At 41.9% G+C, this 19,678-nt stretch overlaps 1 protein-coding gene across 1 annotated transcript in view; it reads right to left on the bottom strand.

Moving 5' to 3' along the window:
- Nucleotides 1-17,893, bottom strand: part of BTBD1 (BTB domain containing 1) — a 48,512-nt gene extending 30,619 nt beyond the window's left edge. Inside the window, exons 1-3 of the mRNA XM_043921713.1 lie at nucleotides 17,331-17,893; nucleotides 6,003-6,159; nucleotides 313-418 (exon numbers count right to left, since the gene is read on the bottom strand). Coding sequence (XP_043777648.1) covers nucleotides 313-418; nucleotides 6,003-6,159; nucleotides 17,331-17,731 — 664 coding nt within the window. The 5' untranslated portion in view covers nucleotides 17,732-17,893. The remainder of the gene's footprint in view (nucleotides 1-312; nucleotides 419-6,002; nucleotides 6,160-17,330) is intronic.
- Between the last annotated feature and the right edge of the window lie 1,785 nt (nucleotides 17,894-19,678).

The raw sequence follows: 19,678 nt of genomic DNA, 5'->3' as shown, positions 1-19,678 counted from the left end.
GATGACAGTTTCCTAAAGAAAAAAAAATCAAATCTTACCCTTCTTTGTATTTCTTGTAGAGCCCTAATATAATGCTATGCATATGGTAAGCATGAAAATTTGTTTGATCTGCTATCTTTTAAAAGGCAATGAGGTAGTTAAGACTTTTAGGACTATTTCAGCAAAATAGAGAAAGCAAAACTCTTAAAGAGGCAGACTTAAAATCACCTGGAAAAACCACTGATTTAAAAACAGCTCCTCTGCCAACAAGGCTCGCTAGGTTAACGCATTACTGTACTTAAAAGGTAACATTTTAATTCACAGTGAACTTACCTATGTCAATATCAGTAAACCCTTCTGCACTTATTGCATCCATTGTGTTTTTGTCTATTGTGTCTAGACAAAGACTAGCAAGCTGAGGTTCATCAAATAAACGAGCCTAAACATATAAAAAGATAGTTATTTTATTTTCACAGTTATTCTAACTTCAGGCTGTCCATATTCAAAAGTAACACTGTAAACAGTTGTAACTGCCAATTATATAGAAACTCATACTTAAAATAAATTATAATATGCTTAAAACTTTTCATTCCACAATCAGAAATAAAAGCGAAAAAGCACAAATGTCCAAAAGATAACAATTAATTCAATTACCACTAACAACTGTTATTTTTATTTTTATATGCATACATATGCACTTTTATATTACATATTTTGATCCTTAATGAAACAATCTAGGGTAGATAAGGCAGACATCTTCCCATTACACAGATGAGAAAAGAGAGGCTCAGGGAGGTGCACTGACTCTAGCCAGCTATGTTCCAAAGTGAAAGTGAAAATCGCTCAGTTGTGCCTGACTCTTTGTGACCCCATGGACTATACAGTCCATGGAATTCTCCAGGCCAGAATACTGGAGTGGGTAGCCTTTCCCTTCTCCAGGGGATCTTCCCAACCCAGGGGTTGAATCCAGGTCGCCGGCATTGCAGGCGGATTCTTAACCAGCTGAGCCACAGGAGAAGCCAGCCCTTAAATCCCAGTCTTAGGATCCTTTCACTAAATGATAACATCAATTGTTAAGCATACCAGAACAAACAGATTTTCCCCCCCATTTCCTGTTTGATTGGGGGGAAGAGAATAAAGTACAAAAGTTTTAGAGCATTAAAATTCTGGGAACCTAAGCAAAAACCAGGCCTAACAACAGAAAAGCAAATAAGTAAATTCACATGATAGAATATTATACAATGAGAATGAACGATCTACAACTACACACAGCAACAGGAATGCATCCCACAAACTTAATGGTAGGCATAAGGAAGTACTGTATATGTTGAGCGAAAGAGTATACAGCTGACCCTTGAACAACCTGCAGGTTGAGGGCACCGACCTCTGTGCAGTTGAAAATCCACACAGAACTTACAGTTGGACCTTTGCATCTGAGGTTCTTCCATATCCACGGATTCAATCAACCACAAATCATGTACTATTTACTACCGAAAAAATTACATGTATAAGTGGACCCACTAAGTTCAGGGCCATGTTGGTCAAGAGTCAACTGCTATATGATTTCACCAAAGTTGAGCTTTAAGAAGTCAGAAGTCAAACTTATAACATATGCTTTATCAGGATGTACATTATAATTCAAAAAAACAAGTTTAAAAGTAAGTAAAATTCTAATGTTGGCAGATATTTTAGCTGGCCAACTCAGTGTTTATAGCTGAGTTAGTATTTATGCAGAAAAATGGATTATTTTACTTTTAGGAAAAATAATTTTTGGTAAAAGTTATTTTATTCAGAGTAGCAATATTTTCAGTCATTCAATACGATATCATATTTGTCTGGGAATCTACTGCTCCTACTTAGGAGTAAAATTAATTTTCTCTAAATTTGAGTGTGACACTATTTTTAATGACTGTATTGTCCCAGAGTGTTTTCCTTGTGTAATCCATGCTGGGACAGCACACTGGTTCTTTGTTTTAGAGGGATGCTGGCATAGGCCCTCTCAAGTAAATGAACATGCTCAGTTCAAATGATTCACTTGGCAGGAACAAGACATTCACATGACAATTCGTGGGCTAATTCACATGAAAAATCTGGAGTAATGTTGAGTTCTAAGAGCAACAAAGCACTGAAAAGTTCCTTTTTTCCTCAGTGACATATGTTAAGCCCTGCTACTCAAAATGTGGTTCAGAAATGCAAATCAAAACCACAATGAGGTACCATTACACGCCAGTCAGGATGGCTGCTATCCAAAAGTCTACAAGCAATAAATGCTGGAGAGGGTGTGGAGAAAAGGGAAACCTCTTAACACTGTTGGTGGGAATGCAAACTAGTACAGCCGCTATGGAGAACAGTGCAGAGATTTCTTAAAAAACTGGAAATAGAACTGCCATATGACCCAGCAATCCCACTCCTGGGCATACACACTGAGGAAACCAGATCTGAAAGAGACACGTGCACACCAATGTTCATCGCAGCACTGTTTATAATAGCCAGGACATGGAAGCAACCTAGATGCTCATCAGCAGACGAATGGATAAGGAAGCTGTGGTACATATACACCATGGAATATTACTCAGCCGTTAAAAAGAATTCATTTGAATCAATTCTAATGAGATGGATGAAACTGGAGCCCATTATACAGAGTGAAGTAAGCCAGAAAGATAAAGATCATTACAGCATACTAACACATATATATGGAATTTAGAAAGATGGTAATGATAACCCTATATGCAAAACAGAAAAAGAGACACAGAAATACAGAACGGACTTTTGGACTCTGTGGGAGAAGGTGAGGGTGGGATGTTTCAAAAGAACAGCATGTGTACTATCTACGGTGAAACACGTCACCAGCCCAGGTGGGATGCATGAGACAAGTGCTCGGGCCTGGTGCACTGGGAAGACCCAGAGGGATCGGGTGGAGAGGGAGGTGGGTGGGGGGATCGGGATGGGGAATACGTGTAACTCTATGGCTGATTCATGTCAATGTATGACAAAACCCACTACAATACTGTAATTAGCCTCCAACTAATAAAAATAAATGAAAAAAAAATGTGGTTCAGAAGCACCACCATCATCTGAAAGTCTGTTAGAAATGCAGACTTTCAGGCCCATATTGCTGTGTGTAGATCTACAACAAAAGGAATGAATCCCAGAGACTTAATGGTAAGCAAAAGAAAGTAAGATACATGTTGAGCAAGAGTATACAGCTGACTTTGGCTTACTGAACTATAAAGTGGATTTTCACTATCAAAGTTTAATTTATTGGCTTCTAATTTTTCTTTTTTTGGCCACATCATGTAGCACATGGGATCCTAGTTTCCCAACCAGGGATCTATCTGACCCAAGCCCCCTGCAGTGGAAGCTCGGCATCTTAACCACTGGACAGCTAGGAAAGTCCTACTGGTTTCTAAATTTTATGACTGAATTTAAAAAAATGAAAGTAGTTAAGTGACCCTTTTCACACACAATAAAATTCTTCACACAGTTCTTCACACAATAATCATGTGTGTGTAATCATACACAATAATAATATTCTTCACACAATATCAACTTCTTTATTAGATTTTCATCACAAGTTCAGAAAAGGGAAAAAAAAAGTGCAAGTGGTAAAGAATCCACCTGCCAATGCAGGAGATGCAGGTTTGATTCCCAGGTCAGGAAGATCCCCTGGAGAAGGAAATGGCAACCCATTCCAGTCTTCTTGCCTGGGAAATCCCATGGACAGAGAAGCCTGGTGGGCTTCACTCCATGGGGTCACAAAAGAGTCGGACATGACTTAGCAACTAAACAACAGATATCACTTGTTAGTTATATAATCTTTATTGAGTTATTTCACCTCTCTGTGCTTCTATATAAAAAGGGGATGATAAGAAAATCTTTACCGAGGATAGCTACAACTCCTGAAGTTATTGTAAAGATTAAATGAATTAATGCATACGAAGTATTTAGAATGGGACCTGGCACACACTAAGTCACTCAATACATTCTGCAGTTATTATCAATATCACCATACTCTACTGGTTTAAGGTTGAGACCTTTTACCACTTGCTATCTTACATTACATAAGGTATTTACCTCATTAAGCTTCCATTTCATCTTTGAAAGGAGGATAATAATAATAATATTAAATAACATCACAGCTTAAAGAAGGAGTAAATGTGATAATATATACAAATGGAATAGCCTGTGTCTGGCATACAATACACACAGACATGGAGTTCTGTGATTATGTCCAAGAAGAGGTGACATCAGCATGTTCTTTCTTCTGTAACTATAAATACTCAATGACCAGAGATTAAAAAAGAAAAAAAGTATCATCAATCATTTGTGATGTGACAGAATGGATGCACAATGGGAAACAAGTGTGACTCCACCCAGCCTGTTGTGAGACTTTGGGCAGGTAGTTAACTAGCCAGGTTTTAGTTTTTTCATTCAGAAAATGAGAGGGTTAAGCTAAGGTATATCCATGATTATTTCCACTACTAATATTCAGCAGGATTACATATTATCAGCTTAGACATTTCCCCCCCCTCTCATTTTAACTCTCTCACCTCTGTAAAGACCCTATCTCTAAGTAAGGTCACATTCTGAGGGTCCTGGGGATTAAAATTTCAACATGTGAATTCTGGGGACACAATTCACCCCCTGGCACTGAGTTACAGACTAGCTCAGGATTTTTTTAAATAATTCGTAAAAGGGTATCATTACATTGTCTAAAAAGAAAAAAATCAATTTACTTGTATCTTGAGTATGAAGCTCAGACTACAGGCATTTAACAAGTGCTAAATAGTGTATGTTGAGGACTGGTTAATGGTTCCATAAATGTATTCAGTATGTAAACATTCAGACTATACATGTATGACGTGTGCACTTTTCTGTATTTATAGTATACTCGTTGAAAACTTTCATAAGGGTCAAAGAAAGAATATTCTTAAATTTGAACGTCTCCAAAATATCATAGAACATCCCTTACATGTAGAATCAAAAAAGAAAAGATACAAATGAACTTACTTTCAAAACAGAAAGAGACTCACAGAAAGATTTAGAACATGAACTCATGGTTACCGGCGGGGGGAGGGGGGGTGGGGGGGGGGTGGGGTGGGTACAGTTAAGGACTTTGGAAAAGGCATGTACACACTGCTATATTAAAAATGGATAACCAACAAAAACCTATTATACAGCACATGGAACTCTGCTCAATGTTATGTGCCAATGTGGACAGGAGGGGAGTTTGGGGAGAATGTATACATATATATCCTACAGCTGAGTCCCTCCACTGTTCACCTGAAAGTATCACAACACTGTTAATTGGCTATATCCCAGTACAAAATGTTTTTGGTGTTCAAAAATAAAAATAAATTCTAAACCCTCCAGAAGTGGGTCACCAAGATGACAGAATACAATAAATCTTAACAACTGCTCTGGATTTGAAATACTCAATGTTAACTTCAGATCCAACAAAAATAGAGCACTAAGGTCCAGAAGGCTTCATACTCTCATACTCTCAATCACAGCAGAAACAACACTGGACACTAATCTCAACTCCAATCCTAAAGAGCTATATAACTTTACAGAGATGAAACACCCTATTTACATAAGGCTTGGCTCAGATGGTAAAGAACCTGCCTGCAATACCTGCAATGCAGGAGACCTGGGTTTGATCCTTGGGTCAGGAAGATCCGCTGCAGAAGGGAATGGCAACCCACTCCAGGATCCTTGCCTGGAGAATTCCACGGACAGAGGAGCCTGATGGGCTACAGTCCATGGGGTCTCAAAGAGTCGGACACAACTGAGTGACTAACACTTTCTTCAGTTTCTTCACCTATATGATACATTAACTCTAATTTGTTTTTCTATTCTAAAATCATATGAACCTGATACATTTCCCTCAATGAAATCAGAAGATTTCATATGCTTTAAAATAATGATCTCGGACTAATTCTCCAGGAAATATTAAATATTCATATACAGTTAAACCCAATTTTTAAAGTTAAAAGATACATACCTTAGCTACATCAACTTACCTGAGTAAGTAACATAAAGGCATTATCTGCCCTGAGATGTTTGGTGAGAAATTCCACACAATGTGCTTCCAAGGCTGGGACTGCGTACTTCTTAGCCGTATAAAGAGTGGTCATAACTGTTTCTGGGCCAATTTGAACTTCATCTGAATACAGAAATCTGGGAAGCAAGTGGAAATTGCAGAGACAGTCAGGAGGGTTTTAGACAAACAATCCACTGAAGTCTCTGAGGAATATTTGAAAAGATAATGAGCAAAGTGAAACGTAACTTGAAAAGCACATCAGACTTGCCAGGGCTATTTGCACATACATCACCTGATTTTATTCTGAATCAATCCTGAGAGGTAGGCAGTCTCCATTTATAGAGAAGACTAAAGTTAGGTCTTTAAGTCTTCAAGCCAAATTTTTAAAGGCTTTTTAGCATTCCATAGCAGCTTTCTCTCTTCTTCATCAAAAAGTGTTCACTTAAGCAAACTTACAGATAGCTTTAGTTCACATCTCTAAATGTCAAAACATCCATTTATTTCCTGATGATGGTGTCTTCTTATTCTGGGCATCTTTTAACCTTTCCTTATTATCCCAGAATTAGCATTATGACCAAAGACTAGAGTACGGGGGTTCAGAAGAATAAAACAGTTTACTGATATCTTAAATGACCCCATATTGCTATGTGCTTTTGGGTATAAAGGTACAATTTTCTCTCAAAATACTATCAAACCAATACCACCTTACCCACCACCTCAGGAGCTGATTCTACCTGTTACTAGATAAATCAGATTCCTAGAAGTGCACATAGAGGATAAGAATCTCAGAGAAGACCTGGGCAGTTCCTGCTGAATTATACTGAAGCTACTGCATATTCATTTTAGTTCCTCAGTGGTTCCTCAGAGACTCTTGCGCTTACTGCCCAATTCTCAGTTACATTCAGAGCAGCTGAGGGTGCTGGAGAAATAAGGCATTGAGAAAAAGTATTTTATTTTAGCAATACGAATTAAGAGTTAGAACACTTGAAAGCCCATGAATATCTTTCAGAACACTATAGAGTGAATGAGGAAAGGAGGTTCTAGTTCACGTCCCTTCCCTCTGCTTTTCAATTTCTCTATTCTGGTGGCCAGAATCACCGCCCAAGATAAAATTCTAGCTGGTTACGTCCCTCAACTTCCCACTTTAACCAAATGCTGGCATGCATCCAATAAGATCATTATCCTTACAACTACTTCCAGTGGAAGCTGTTCATTCCCATCCTTCCCTGGCGGCTCAGATGGTAAAGAATCTGTCTGCAATGCAGGAGACCTGGGTTTGATCCCTGGGTTGGGAAGATCCCCTGGAGAAGAGAATGGTTACCCACTCCAGTATTCTTGCCTGGAGAATCCCATGGACAGAGAAGCCTGGTGGGCTACATTCCATCGGCTCACAAAGAGTCGGACACGATTGAGCAACTCCCTTACAATTCAGGTGCAAAAGTGAAGGCTGCTGTTTTTCAAGATTACACTGTTTTCAACCATTTTTCCAAAACCTTTCAAGCCAGCCATCTACATCACCCTCATAATACTCACTTAACGATACGTGCCACTTAGTGATGAGTGCACGGAATTAAAAAAACCCTTATGTCTCTTATAGTCAGGGGTAGGGGGATGAATAAAAAAAGGGGAAATTAACATTTGTTGAGTCTCTATCATGTGACAGATGCCAATTCATTTAATCCTCCCACAGGAAGGGAGGTGCTGCTATCTGCATTTTAAAGATGGGGAAACAGGCTGAAGAAACACAAGAGCTGTCTACCATAACACACCATTTCTGGGCTTCTGACTGCTTTCAGTGTTAGACTCTCAGTCCAGTCAGGTGGGAGCTCTCTTAATTTGCCTGGACTCAAGAAGAGATCGCTTGAGTTTCAATCTGTTCCATCACTTGCTAGCTACACGACTTTAAACAAGTTATCAATTGTGCTCCTCTCTGTTAAGAAATGTGAACAACAGTATCTTCTTCATAATGCTCCGGTGAGGATTCAGTCAGTCAGTCAGTCAGTCAAGTGCAGTTGCTCAGTCGTGTCCGACTCTTTGCGACCCCATGAATCGCAGTACGCCAGGCCTCCTTGTCCATCACCAACTCCTGGAGTTTACTCAAACTCATGTCCATCGAGTTGGTGATGCTATCCAGCCATCTCATCCTCTGTCGTCCCCTTCTCCGCCTGCCCCCAATCCCTTCCAGCATCAGGGTCTTTTCCAATGAGTCAACACTTCACATGAGGTGGCCAAAGTATTGGAGTTTCAGCTTCAACATCAGTCCTTCCAGTGAACACCCAGGACTGATCTCCTTTAGGATGGACTGGCTGGATCTCCTTGCAGTCCAAGGGACTCTCAAGAGTCTTCTCCAACACCATAGTTCAAAAGCATCAATTTTTCGGCGCTCAGCTTTCTTCACAGTCCAGCTCTCACATCCACACATGACCACTGGAGAAACCATAGCCTTGACTAGACAGACATTTGTTGGCAAAGTAATGTCTCTGCTTTTTAATATGCTATCTAGGTTGGTCATAACTTCCCTTCCAAGGAGTAAGTATCTTTTAATTTCATGGCTGAAATCACCATCTGCAGTGATTTTGGAGCCCAAGAAAATAAAGTCTGACAATGCTTCCACTGTTTCCCCATCTATTAGTATCAGTTAAAATACACACAAATACTTAGTAAACGTTAGTTATTTTTTATACTGCTTCATTTTTAATCTCTATTTCCCTCTGTATTTCACAAGATTTCAAGTGTTCCAGCCCTTCTATTCCCCCCCCCCCAGCAATCACACAGTTAAATTTCTAAGAATTCTTGCTTCTTGAGTATTATTTTTTTTTAAACTCCATAGTACCATGTCTCATTTTCATGGATGCAAAAAATGTTCTCAGTCTCCAAGTTTTAAAAGTTCCTTTCTGTTCCCTGAATTACCTACTTCCTCGAGGACCAGCTTGTTCTTGGTCTTTATTATTCATATTCTGATTTTCCTCATACGTCAAAAGTTTAATGATTACCTCCAGTGACCATTCCAGTAGCTGGCGTGTTTTCTTTGCTGTTGTGTAAGTAGGATTGCTTTCCAGCTAAAACCTTCTCCAAAATGGAGAGGTGGGTGGGGAGCTGTGTATGTGGGAGGCTTGTTGATTGACACCTTACCTGAGAGTGGGAAAGCAGCCTTTAGGTTAGATACCACACCTCCTCCACCCCTTTCAATGCCATTATTCTGAATTCCCTAAGATAAGCCAGCATCCTAGTTCTCCCCAGGTGGTTGGTCTAGTTTATGTAAAGAGGAGTCTGTCAGCTATTGTGGAGGGGGTGCCGGGGCTGGGGGTGGGTGGTGGTGTATGATGGTTAGCATACAAGAGTTGGTTGAGGGGATGACCTTCTCATTTCACCTTGCTCACCACCAGCTCTCAACCTAGAGCCATGCCGGGGCTCAGCCAGGAAAGACAGCCCCCACCTCCACCACAGCTCCTTCTTCTCTGGATTCTGGGCTCCAGCCACTCCACTTCATTATCAACACACTTCCACCTGCCTTGTCCCTTTTCTACACTGACTTCCAACCTTTCTCCCTTTTTTGTCTTCACTGTAATGGATTGATTGCTTTTGTATTTCTCTATAGTCATTTTAACTGGGACAGAAGGCTAACAACATGCTCAATTCCCTTGTTAAATGAGAAACTGATTAAGTTTTTAAGGGAGAGATAGGAAGAAGTCTTCATATCTGTCTTAGTTTGCTTTCAGGCAAAAATTACTAGAGTTATAAACTATAGAGCTGAGATGCGGGACCTTTATTACCATTGTTTGAATAGATTCTAGCTTAAGGAAACCAGTTCCAGAAAATTAAAGTACATGGTTCTGTAACAATCTATAATTGGGGTCCCTGACAAAAAAAGCTGGAAGAGGTTCCCACAAGAACTTCTACTCGAGATCCAAAACATGAAAAGAGGGTAGGAAGAACATTCCAGGAACCAAAGAATTGTGTTTTTAGACTATATTATATGGCCCACAGGGCTTCCCTGGTGGCTCAGTGGTAAAGAACCTGCCTGCAATGCAGGAGACCTGGGTTTGATCCCGAGGTCAAGAAGATTCCCTGGAGAAGGGAACGGCAAGGCACTTCAGTATTCTTGCCTGGAAAATCCCATAGACAGAGGAGCCTGGTGGACTGCAGTCCACGGGGTTGCACAGAATCAGACACGATTGAGTCACTAACATATGGCCCACAACTCCATTCAAATTGCCTTTCAAGACCCAGATAACCACAATGGTGTGATCACTCACCTAAAGCCAGACATCCTGGAATGCAAAGTCAAGTGGGCCTTAGGAAGCATCACTACAAACAAAGCTAGTGAAGGTGATGGAATTCCAGTTGAGCTATTTCAAATCCTAAAAGATGATGCTGTGAAAGTGCTGCACTCAATATGCCAAATTTGGAAAACTCAACAGTGGCCACAGGACTACAAAAGGTCTGTTTTCATTCCAGTTCCAAAGAATGCTCACAATACCGCACAATGGCACTCATCTCACACGCTAGCAAAGTAATGCTCAAAATTCTCCAAGCCAGGCTTCAACAGTACATGAACCATGAACTGAACTTCCAGATGTTCAAGCTGGATTTAGAAAAGGCAGAGGAACCAGAGATCAAATTGCCAACATCCACTGGATCATCGAAAAAGCAAGAGAGTTCCAGAAAAACATCTATTTCTGCTTTATTGACTCTGCCAAAACCTCTGTGTGGATCACAACAAAGTGCAGAAAATTCTTCAAGAGATGGGAGCACCAGACCACCTTACTTGCCTCCTGAGAAATCTGTATGCAGGTCAAGAAGCAACGGTTAGAAACGGACATGGAACAACAGACTGGTTCCAAATCAGGAAAGGAGTACATCAAGGCTGTATATTGTCATCCTGCTTATTTTACTTATATGCAGAGTACGTCATGCAAAACGCAGGGCTGGATGAAGCACAAGCTGGAATCAAGATTGCTGGGAGAAATATCAATAACCTCAGATATGCAGGTGACACCACCCTTATGGCAGAAAGCGAAGAACTAAAGAGCTTGATGAAAGTGATAGAGCAGAGTGGAAAAGTTGGCTTAAAATTCAACATTCAGAAAACGAAGATCATGGCATCTGGTCCCATCACTTCATGGGAAATAGACAGGGAAACAGTGAGAGACTTTTATTTTGGGGGGCTTCAAATCACTGCAGATGGTGACTGTAGCCATGAAATTAAAAGATGCTTGCTCCTTGGAAGAAAAACTATGACCAACCTAGATAGCATATTAAAAAGCAGAGACATTACTTTGCCAACAAAGGTCCATCTAGTCAAAGCTATGGTTTTTCCAGCGGTCATGTATGGATGTTAAAATTGGATTATTAAAAAAAAAAATTGGACTATAAAGAAAGCTGAGCACTGAAGAACTGATGCTTTTGAACTGTGGTGGTGAAAACTCTTGAGAGTCCCTTGAACTGCAAGGAGATCCAACCAGTCCATCCTAAAGGAGATCAGTCCTGAATACTCATTGGAAGGACTGATGCTGAAGCTGAAGCTCCAATACTTCGGCCACCTGATGCAAAGAACTGACTCACTGGAAAAGACCCTGATGCTGGGAAAGATTGAAGGTGGGAGGAGAAGGGGACGACAGAGGATGAGATGGTTGGATGGTATCACAGACTCAATAGACATGAGTTTGGGTAAACTCCGGGAGCTGGTGATGGACAGGGAAGCCTGGAGTGCTGCAGTCCATGGGGTTGCAAAGAGTCAGATGTGACTGAGTGACTGAACTGAACTGAAACTATACCTCGGTAATATACCTTTGGCTTGAATATATTTAGGAAACATGTATATTTATATCTAAAGACGTAGATTAAGGACATTATTCATCTCAGCAATGTTGTCTTTATGATAGGACAGCCTCAGGGATTTTTTTTAACTGATCTTATTATCAGATAAGAGTTGTGCATCTCTTAAGCAGTTGGCCAGTTTTTAATCTGACAAACACTGAATTGTAACTCTCTGGCCAGCTTTCCCGTTTTGTAATAGTTGCTAAAATGATCAAAATTAAGTCTGTATGGTAAGTATAGCATGCATTTTTATATTAGCTTCATCTTGACTGCTTTATTTCTTACCTTTGTGTTTCTTTTTAGACATTTTAAATTGTTTTTGGAGCAATGCAAGTTATAAATAAATACCAGACTATAAACTGTAAGAAAGGGAACTCTGTGTTTCTTACATTTTTTCCCATATCTTTCCTACAGCACCAGGCTCAGTTTGGGCACCTGGCAAAGATTTAATAAATACGCGTTAGCCAACTACACAGCTCAGTACAAGTTTCTAGCTATTGATAGGGAAACCATTTTCATTTCTAGTAAGAAAAAAGGCTACTTAAAAATCCAAGAATCACCTTGATTCATATTTTACATACATGTTTTCCCCACATTTTTTAAATTACTAACACTGATGCAATTCAAAAACACTCTGTAAGCCAATATTTACAAATTATAACTTAAAATTAAACACAATATTACCACAGTACTTTGCATTTTAAAATTAACGTTCCTAATATACTACATCTAAGAACAAGAGCACAGAGAAATAATTACAGGTCATCAAACTATTTCTGATTTTTTCCTGAAGATGAATGGCTTTCCAAAATATAAAACTTAGGTTACATTTAATCCAACTTAAAAATTAAACGACTAAGGTAAAAACTTCATTGTAAATTAAAAAAATCATAAGATTATGTACAAGAAACTGTGTCACTACTGATTCACTCATTTTACTCAAAAACACTTACTGAGGGCCATATAATAATAGACAGGTCCTAGGAATACAAACAGACAACACTGCCCATAAAAAGCTCATGGTTTGGTAATAAAATGATTAAAAAGTAATGTCATAATTATGACAGCATTATACATTAGGCATGATTTGATAACTAATCTCTAAAGATGGCCCAAATAAATCATGCTTTCTATGATCCAGACCTTTACACAAAGCTGTCCCATAATGAATCTGGGCTCGCCCGGTTTGATTCCCTTTAATCAACAGAACATGGCAGAAGTAACACTATGCCAACCTGGGGCCTAAACTCTGAGGATGCAGAAGCTCCTACTTTTGTGCTTTCAGGAGCCATGGCCTGCTGCTCGCCAGGAAGTCAGGCTAACCTTGCAAAGATCAGCTGGAGGAGCCTTGGAGAGAGAACCGCTCAGCCAAACCATAATCTGAATCAAACCTTCAGATGACCCTTGCCCCAACTGCTATCAGACTCTGACTGCATGGAAGACCTGAAGAATATGCTAGAAGAACCTCTCACACAGCTGTGAAAGATATTAAGACTATGTTTAAGCCACTAAGTATTGGAGTGGCTTGTTCCACAGCAACAGATAAAAAAATTGATACAAGACATTACAAGAGGCAGAGCGCATATCTGCCGGCAGTGGTTTCATAAAAAGATAAAGCCTCAAGTATACCTGAAGGGTAATAATTAAGTGTGTAAACCTTCTAAGCAGACAAAGAAGTACAAAGGCAAGGAGGCATTAGAAGGCAAGTATTAAAATAAGAAAAAGACCATCAGCAAAAAAAAAAAAAAAGACCATCAGCAGAACTGGGGTACTCGGTAGATGGAGAGGAAGAGGAAGAAATATCAAATCATAAAGGTCTTGTATATGGGCTAAAATGTTTAAATGCATCCCATACGCAAAAAGAAGTCATTAAGAGATTCAGGGGAGTCCTGTGATAATGTCTAGATATCAGAGAGATAACTTTGTTAACAGCGTGAAGAATGAAGAGAGCTGAGTCTAAAGGCAGTGTGATCTGTTTAAAACAATGTCAAAAAAAATTAGGATAATTGAGTAGAACCTTCAAGATTGGTCCAAACAGGATGAGAAACAAATGGAGCATAATGGAACCAAACTATAGCCTGGAGCCAAGCCCACCTGAGTCACCCCCAACTGACCCACATAACAAGAATATTCAGAGGAAGAATACACGATTGTTTTTCTAAGCCCCTGATTTTTGGGGTGCTTTATAGCATTATTATGACAAAAGCTGCCTGAGACAAGACATATGAAGTGTGCCTGCCTGAAAGACTGTTCTGAAATTTGGGTTCACACAAGGTGCTCAGGAACAACAGTAAGCAGAACATGGCAAGCACTCATTCAGTGTTTATTTTTATTGTTGACAGACCATCTGCATGTGTACTAAAGAGACACTCATTTGTGACTGTCCAGTTTGAAACTGGGTTTGGGTTGAGTAGAAGTTTCACGGTACCACTAGGGTAGTATGTAGTACCACAGGTTAATGGGAGAAAAGAAGACAACAGCTAAAGACAGAACCTGTGGAACAGCTGTCACCTGCTCCTTTTACTCCTTCCACAGTCTAATCTCCAAACAACTGCCAGAAGGAGTTTTTAAACCAGATCATAGCAACCCGATTCCATGGACAGACAAGCCTGGCGGGCTATGCAGTCCTGGTGGGGCCACAAAGAATGGGACACTACTGGGTGACTAATACTTTCACTTTTCCTATCAACTCCCTCTTCAAAACCCTTCAAAGGATTCCCACCATATACGGGGAATCCAAGTCCTTCCATGGGCTCTCCAGCTCTGCACAATCCTGGCCAGCCTATCTTGTTGACCTCATCTTCTGCCACTTTCCCCCTTATTCTATCTGTTCAGATCACACTGGTTTACTCTTGTGGTTTGTCTAACAGGAGAAACTTTGGGCCTTAAACACGTTTTTCCTTGCTATGAATAGTCCTTCTCCCACAGGTTGATCATCTTTCCTTAAAACACTTATTCGTACTTGACATTTTGTCTTTGTTTCTCCCTACTAGATGATTAACTCTGTGAGGGCAGGGACTTCCTCTTGTTCACTGCTGTATCCAATATCTACAACAGTACAAGGAAGGCAGTGTTTCTCAAATGAACAACTAAGAACATCACTTAAAGGTCTGGCAGGTCAAAATGAGCAGTTTCTTAAAGTGCTTCAAACTCAAGTTCAAAAGCCTTTAAGTAATGTTTAATTCAAGTTGTAAACATAAAAGTATGCTCAAGCTAACCTGCTTTTCAAGCTCAGCAAGTACCATGAGGCATCTTTTTGTCACACAATAATAGGTAAGTACAGCATCTTTGCTTTACAACCAGCCAATAACCTAAGTTTAAAAATCAGTCCAGAGAACACTTTCAGAATAAAACAATGACTAGAGCCTGAAGAAGCATAAATATCATGACCACACTGAAACTAGAAAAATTTCAAGGACTCAGATGAATTCACTTATTTTCTATTCGTGAGAAACAACGGACTGATTAACAGTTTCAGTGAAAATATGAAACCAGCATCTTCTCTCTACATTCTTATCCTAGTAATCTCTGTATTTTTTAAGAGAAAAAGCTACCCAACAATATTTAGATCAGTGGCTCTCAAACGTAGCCAATATCAGATTCAGGGAGAGTATTAAATATGCTCTCAAGGTCCCACTGGCAAACATTACAATATTGTAAGGAGGGGGGAAGAGAATTAAGAATTTAACAGGTGATTACAATGAAGGTGAACCAACAATTTATTAAAAAAATACTTCCAACTGAGAAAATCTAAAGAAGTAGAACCAATGCTCCCAGTCAACTTCAAACCAAATCCTAATACGATCTAGATATTAGCTTTTGAGTTGTTTTTTTTCCCTCTTATAAATGTAATTGAACTAAATTACAAAACATATGAGAAACAAATGAAAAACAAGTCAACACCATCTTGCCACTCCAACCCAACTTTGGTTAGCATTTCAGTATATTTCCTCTCTCCCTTTCTCTAAGTATATCTTTGCTGTTTCTTTTCTCAGTTTTTAATTACTGTGAGCACTGTTTCAAACGCTAATTATACATTTTTTTTTAACAATAATGTTATTATCTAGTCTTCATGACTATCATACTTAGTAGCTGCACTCCTGCTAAGTCACTTCAGTCAACTCTTTGCAACCCTATGGACCACAGCCCGCCAAACTCCTCTGTCCATGGGATTCTCCAGGCAAGAATACTGGAGTGGGTTTCAGTGCCCTCCTTAGCAGCTGCACCACATGCCATCAGATGGACCTATCACTGTTAAAACCATTCCCTCTGCTACACTACTTCCTCACTACTATAAATAGTCCTGCAATATTGTTGTGTGGAACATTTTCAGTACTTGAATACTTCCTACCTGTGGGGAAAACAATCTACAATGCCAAACTGTTTTCCTACCACCTTTGCCGGAAAGGGCTTGCCAGATGTTATCTTCACCAAAAAAACCACAAAACAAAAACTGGAGGGTTTGTGAGGAGAGGAAAAGTACTATACTTTTAATTTGCATTTCTTTAATTGCTAATGAGGTTAAACACTGGCTGCCAATTGTATTTTTTCTTCCCTAAATTATCTATCCTGTCCTTTATTCATTTTTTAATGGGATTTTGGTATTACTTTTCTACCTGTTAACTTTGTATTCCATTTCCTACTGATCTTCTTGAGTGAGCTGTGAGCCTTTGTGGAGAACCTATCTGTTCCTGACCTACCGTTATGCCTCAGTACCATCCAAGACCATTGTTTTAACAATACATTCTATTCGGGCAGCTAAAACCATCTCATAATGAAACACACATGGTCTCTGGTATGGGCTGGCTCTGTTACCTCCGTCAAGTTACTTGACTTCTCTGGGCCTCAGTCTCAGTAAAACTGTATAAAACAATACTTACACCTTCCTAAATGGACTTTTGTGAATAACAGCTAATAATGCCAGACTATTAGCTCCCTCCATTAAATAATATTAATCAGAAGTCAACCTTCTATCTTCACATAATCAAAAAGCCAATTCTAACACAGATAGGGAGATAGGTTTTTTTTAGCCAACATAATCTTGTCTGCAGGAATGCAAGCTAGCTAGAACAAAACGTACTTGTTTAGATGTTCACTTTCCTGGATCATGACAACTAATATTAATGAAAAAGGAGTAAGAATTTAAAAATAAAATTAAAAGGTCATCGGTCTTCCAAGACTCTGCAACTACCCCTCTCGCCCAACAAGAACCTAAAACGTCGCAAATAGGCCATCAGGGCGACCTGACCCAAACTCTGTTCTCATCACATCCCTAATTCCCTACCCTGGGTGAAACCCCGCTACTGAAAATGGGAAAACGCACGCTCCTGGGCCCCAGACACTAGTCTTTACCCTGACGACAGGCGGGCAGCCGTCCGGGCTGACCAATGTGTTTCGACCTCCCCGAGCATCACCGACGCGGGAGAAAACTGAGGCCGGGGGGTAAGCAGAGCCTCGCCCAAAGTCACGGCCCGGCAGCCGCCCTCACCTCAGCAGCGCCAGGAAGGCGGCGGGCTCCACGTCGGGCAGCTCGATCTCGGCCGACGTGGTGGCCATGCCGCCGTTGAACATGGCGTCGAAGACGGCGCTGCCGGCCGCCAGTACGAAACGGTGGGCCGGGATGCGCTGCGGGCCCCCGGCAGCGCCGCCGCCGCCGCGGCCCTTGCCCAGCACGAAGCGCACATCGCTCAGGAGCTCCGAGTTGAAGAGGAAGGCGAAACGCTCCTTCAGCGACGCCTTGGTCGCCTGCCAGTTGTACAGCGGCTCCCGCTTCAGGGGGAGCAGGGGCCCTAGGGAGGAAGTAGACGGCGGCGGCGGCCCCGCGGCGCCCAGCTCCGCTTCAGCCCCCGGGACCTGCTCGCCCGTAACTGCTGGTCCAAGCGAGGCCATCCTCCAGCGGCGCGGCTCCGCGGGCTAGAGAGAGCGATGCCGCCGCCCAACCGCCATCGCCGAGGCCGGCGCCGCCTCCCTACCTTCCGGGAAAGGCGCTTCCGGAGGCCGCGCGCCTCCGCCGGCCCCTCCCCGAGTTGTCAGGCCCGCGTCCCCGCCGCGGGGCTGGGAGACGGAGGCGCGTCCCCGCCGCGGGGCTGGGAGGCGGAGGCGCGTCCCCGCCGCGGGGCTGGGAGGCGGAGGCGCGTCCCCGCCGCGGGGCTGGGAGGCGGAGGCGCGTCCCCGCCGCGGGGCTGGGAGGCGGAGGCGCGTCCCCGCCGCGGGGCCGCCCCAGCTAGCTCGGGCTGGGGCGGTATCCTTTGCGAGGTGCCCAGCGTTCCCGGAGGTGGGAGTTCTACCGGGGCTGAAACGCTGGGCCTTTCCTTCCCTTAGGCCCCTCCTCACCACCTGGAGCGCCTCCTACTTGTATTCTGGACGAGTTCCTAGGCTCTCCTGGGAGTTTCACGTCTGGAAGAGGAGGGGGCGGAGGGCATGGCCAAGAAAGGTTGTAAGAAGGGAGAAGGTGATTTCACGTGGCCCCCTCCTCTAGGAATCGTCTTAGTCACCCCTCCAAAGGGGCACCCTTCCTATGGTAATACTGGGAGCAAGCGTGGAGCCCTTCTACGTCTAACAGCCTCGCCCTTTCCTCCTCCCTCTTCTGCCTCTATTTTTGGTATCTATATAGATCAGGGATTCTTTTTTCTTTCCTTTTCTTCTTCTTTTTAAAATGTGTTTGAATTACCAAAAATTGACCGTATTCTAAATCAAAAAACAAACAAAACCCCTCAAAGGTACCAAAGTAAATTAGGGCTCCCCTGGTGGTTCGTGGTAAAGAATCTGTCTGCAATGCAGGAGACCCTGGTTCGATCCCTGGGTCGGGAAGATCCCTTGCAGAAGGGAATGCAAGTTTTCTTGCCTGGGAAATGCCATGGACTGGCAGGGCTACAGTCCACGGGGTCGCCAAGCGTCAGACAGAACGGGGCAACTAACACTTGTATCTGGTAAGGGACAATAAAATCATAATTTAATAGAAAAAATAAAGACACTGCATTATCAAAGCTTGTGGAATGTGATAAAAATTGAGTGCAAAGAATAGCCAAAAGCACTTCTTGGCCAAACTGAAAATAAAAATAAGTGAATTCGAGGATTCTGGGAAGATAGCAGAGTTCGGATCACCAGGAGTCTGTCTTCCCACGTAAACAGTTTCACTAGCAGAATCTGTTTGCTGTACTTATTTGAGAACGATGGACTCTGTTGAAGGCTGGTAACTTCTAGCGGAAGGCTTGGACAGCAAATTGCTGTTGATTGCGATCAACTTCAGCTCTTTGCACAGTAGCAGCTACACGTCCTCCACCACCAGCCACATGGTAGTACACAGCTCTGTCAGCTGCAAATGGCACTTGCCATCTACCTCCGCAAGGATCAAATTATGAGCCACTGCAGCTACTGATGTTCAACACCCCATGAAAGGAGTTCAGGGTGGAGATCAGGAACGAGGCCCTCTGTGCTCTGGGAGAAACTGGCCGAACAGGCCTTCAGATAGATATTTTCAGGAGATGATTTTATGAGCCCAATCCTTGCCTCTCCTTGTATCTAGAAATGCACTAAAATCCTTCATGGTGACGTCTGCTCCTCGTGACTAACAGTAACCTTCTGCAAAATATATGTCCTTAATTGCATGTATTCCTCCCTTCACCAAAATCATATCTATATTGATCGCCCCTCCACCGGCCCCCCACCCCCTACCATGCCTCTTTGGAGCAGTTTCTCAAAGCTCTCTGAAATGCTGTCTCCCAGGCTGTAGCCCTCATTTTGCCCCAAATAAAACAACTTACAACTCTCACATCGTGGGTTTTTTTCAGTCAACAGCTTGTAGGAGCCAGGGAGGGCAAAAAGGCACCTATCCTC

Source organism: Cervus elaphus, chromosome 13 (genome assembly GCF_910594005.1).
Source record: "Cervus elaphus chromosome 13, mCerEla1.1, whole genome shotgun sequence".
NCBI classification, from domain to species: Eukaryota; Metazoa; Chordata; class Mammalia; order Artiodactyla; family Cervidae; genus Cervus; species Cervus elaphus.
This window is presented reverse-complemented; position numbering and strand designations above follow the sequence as displayed.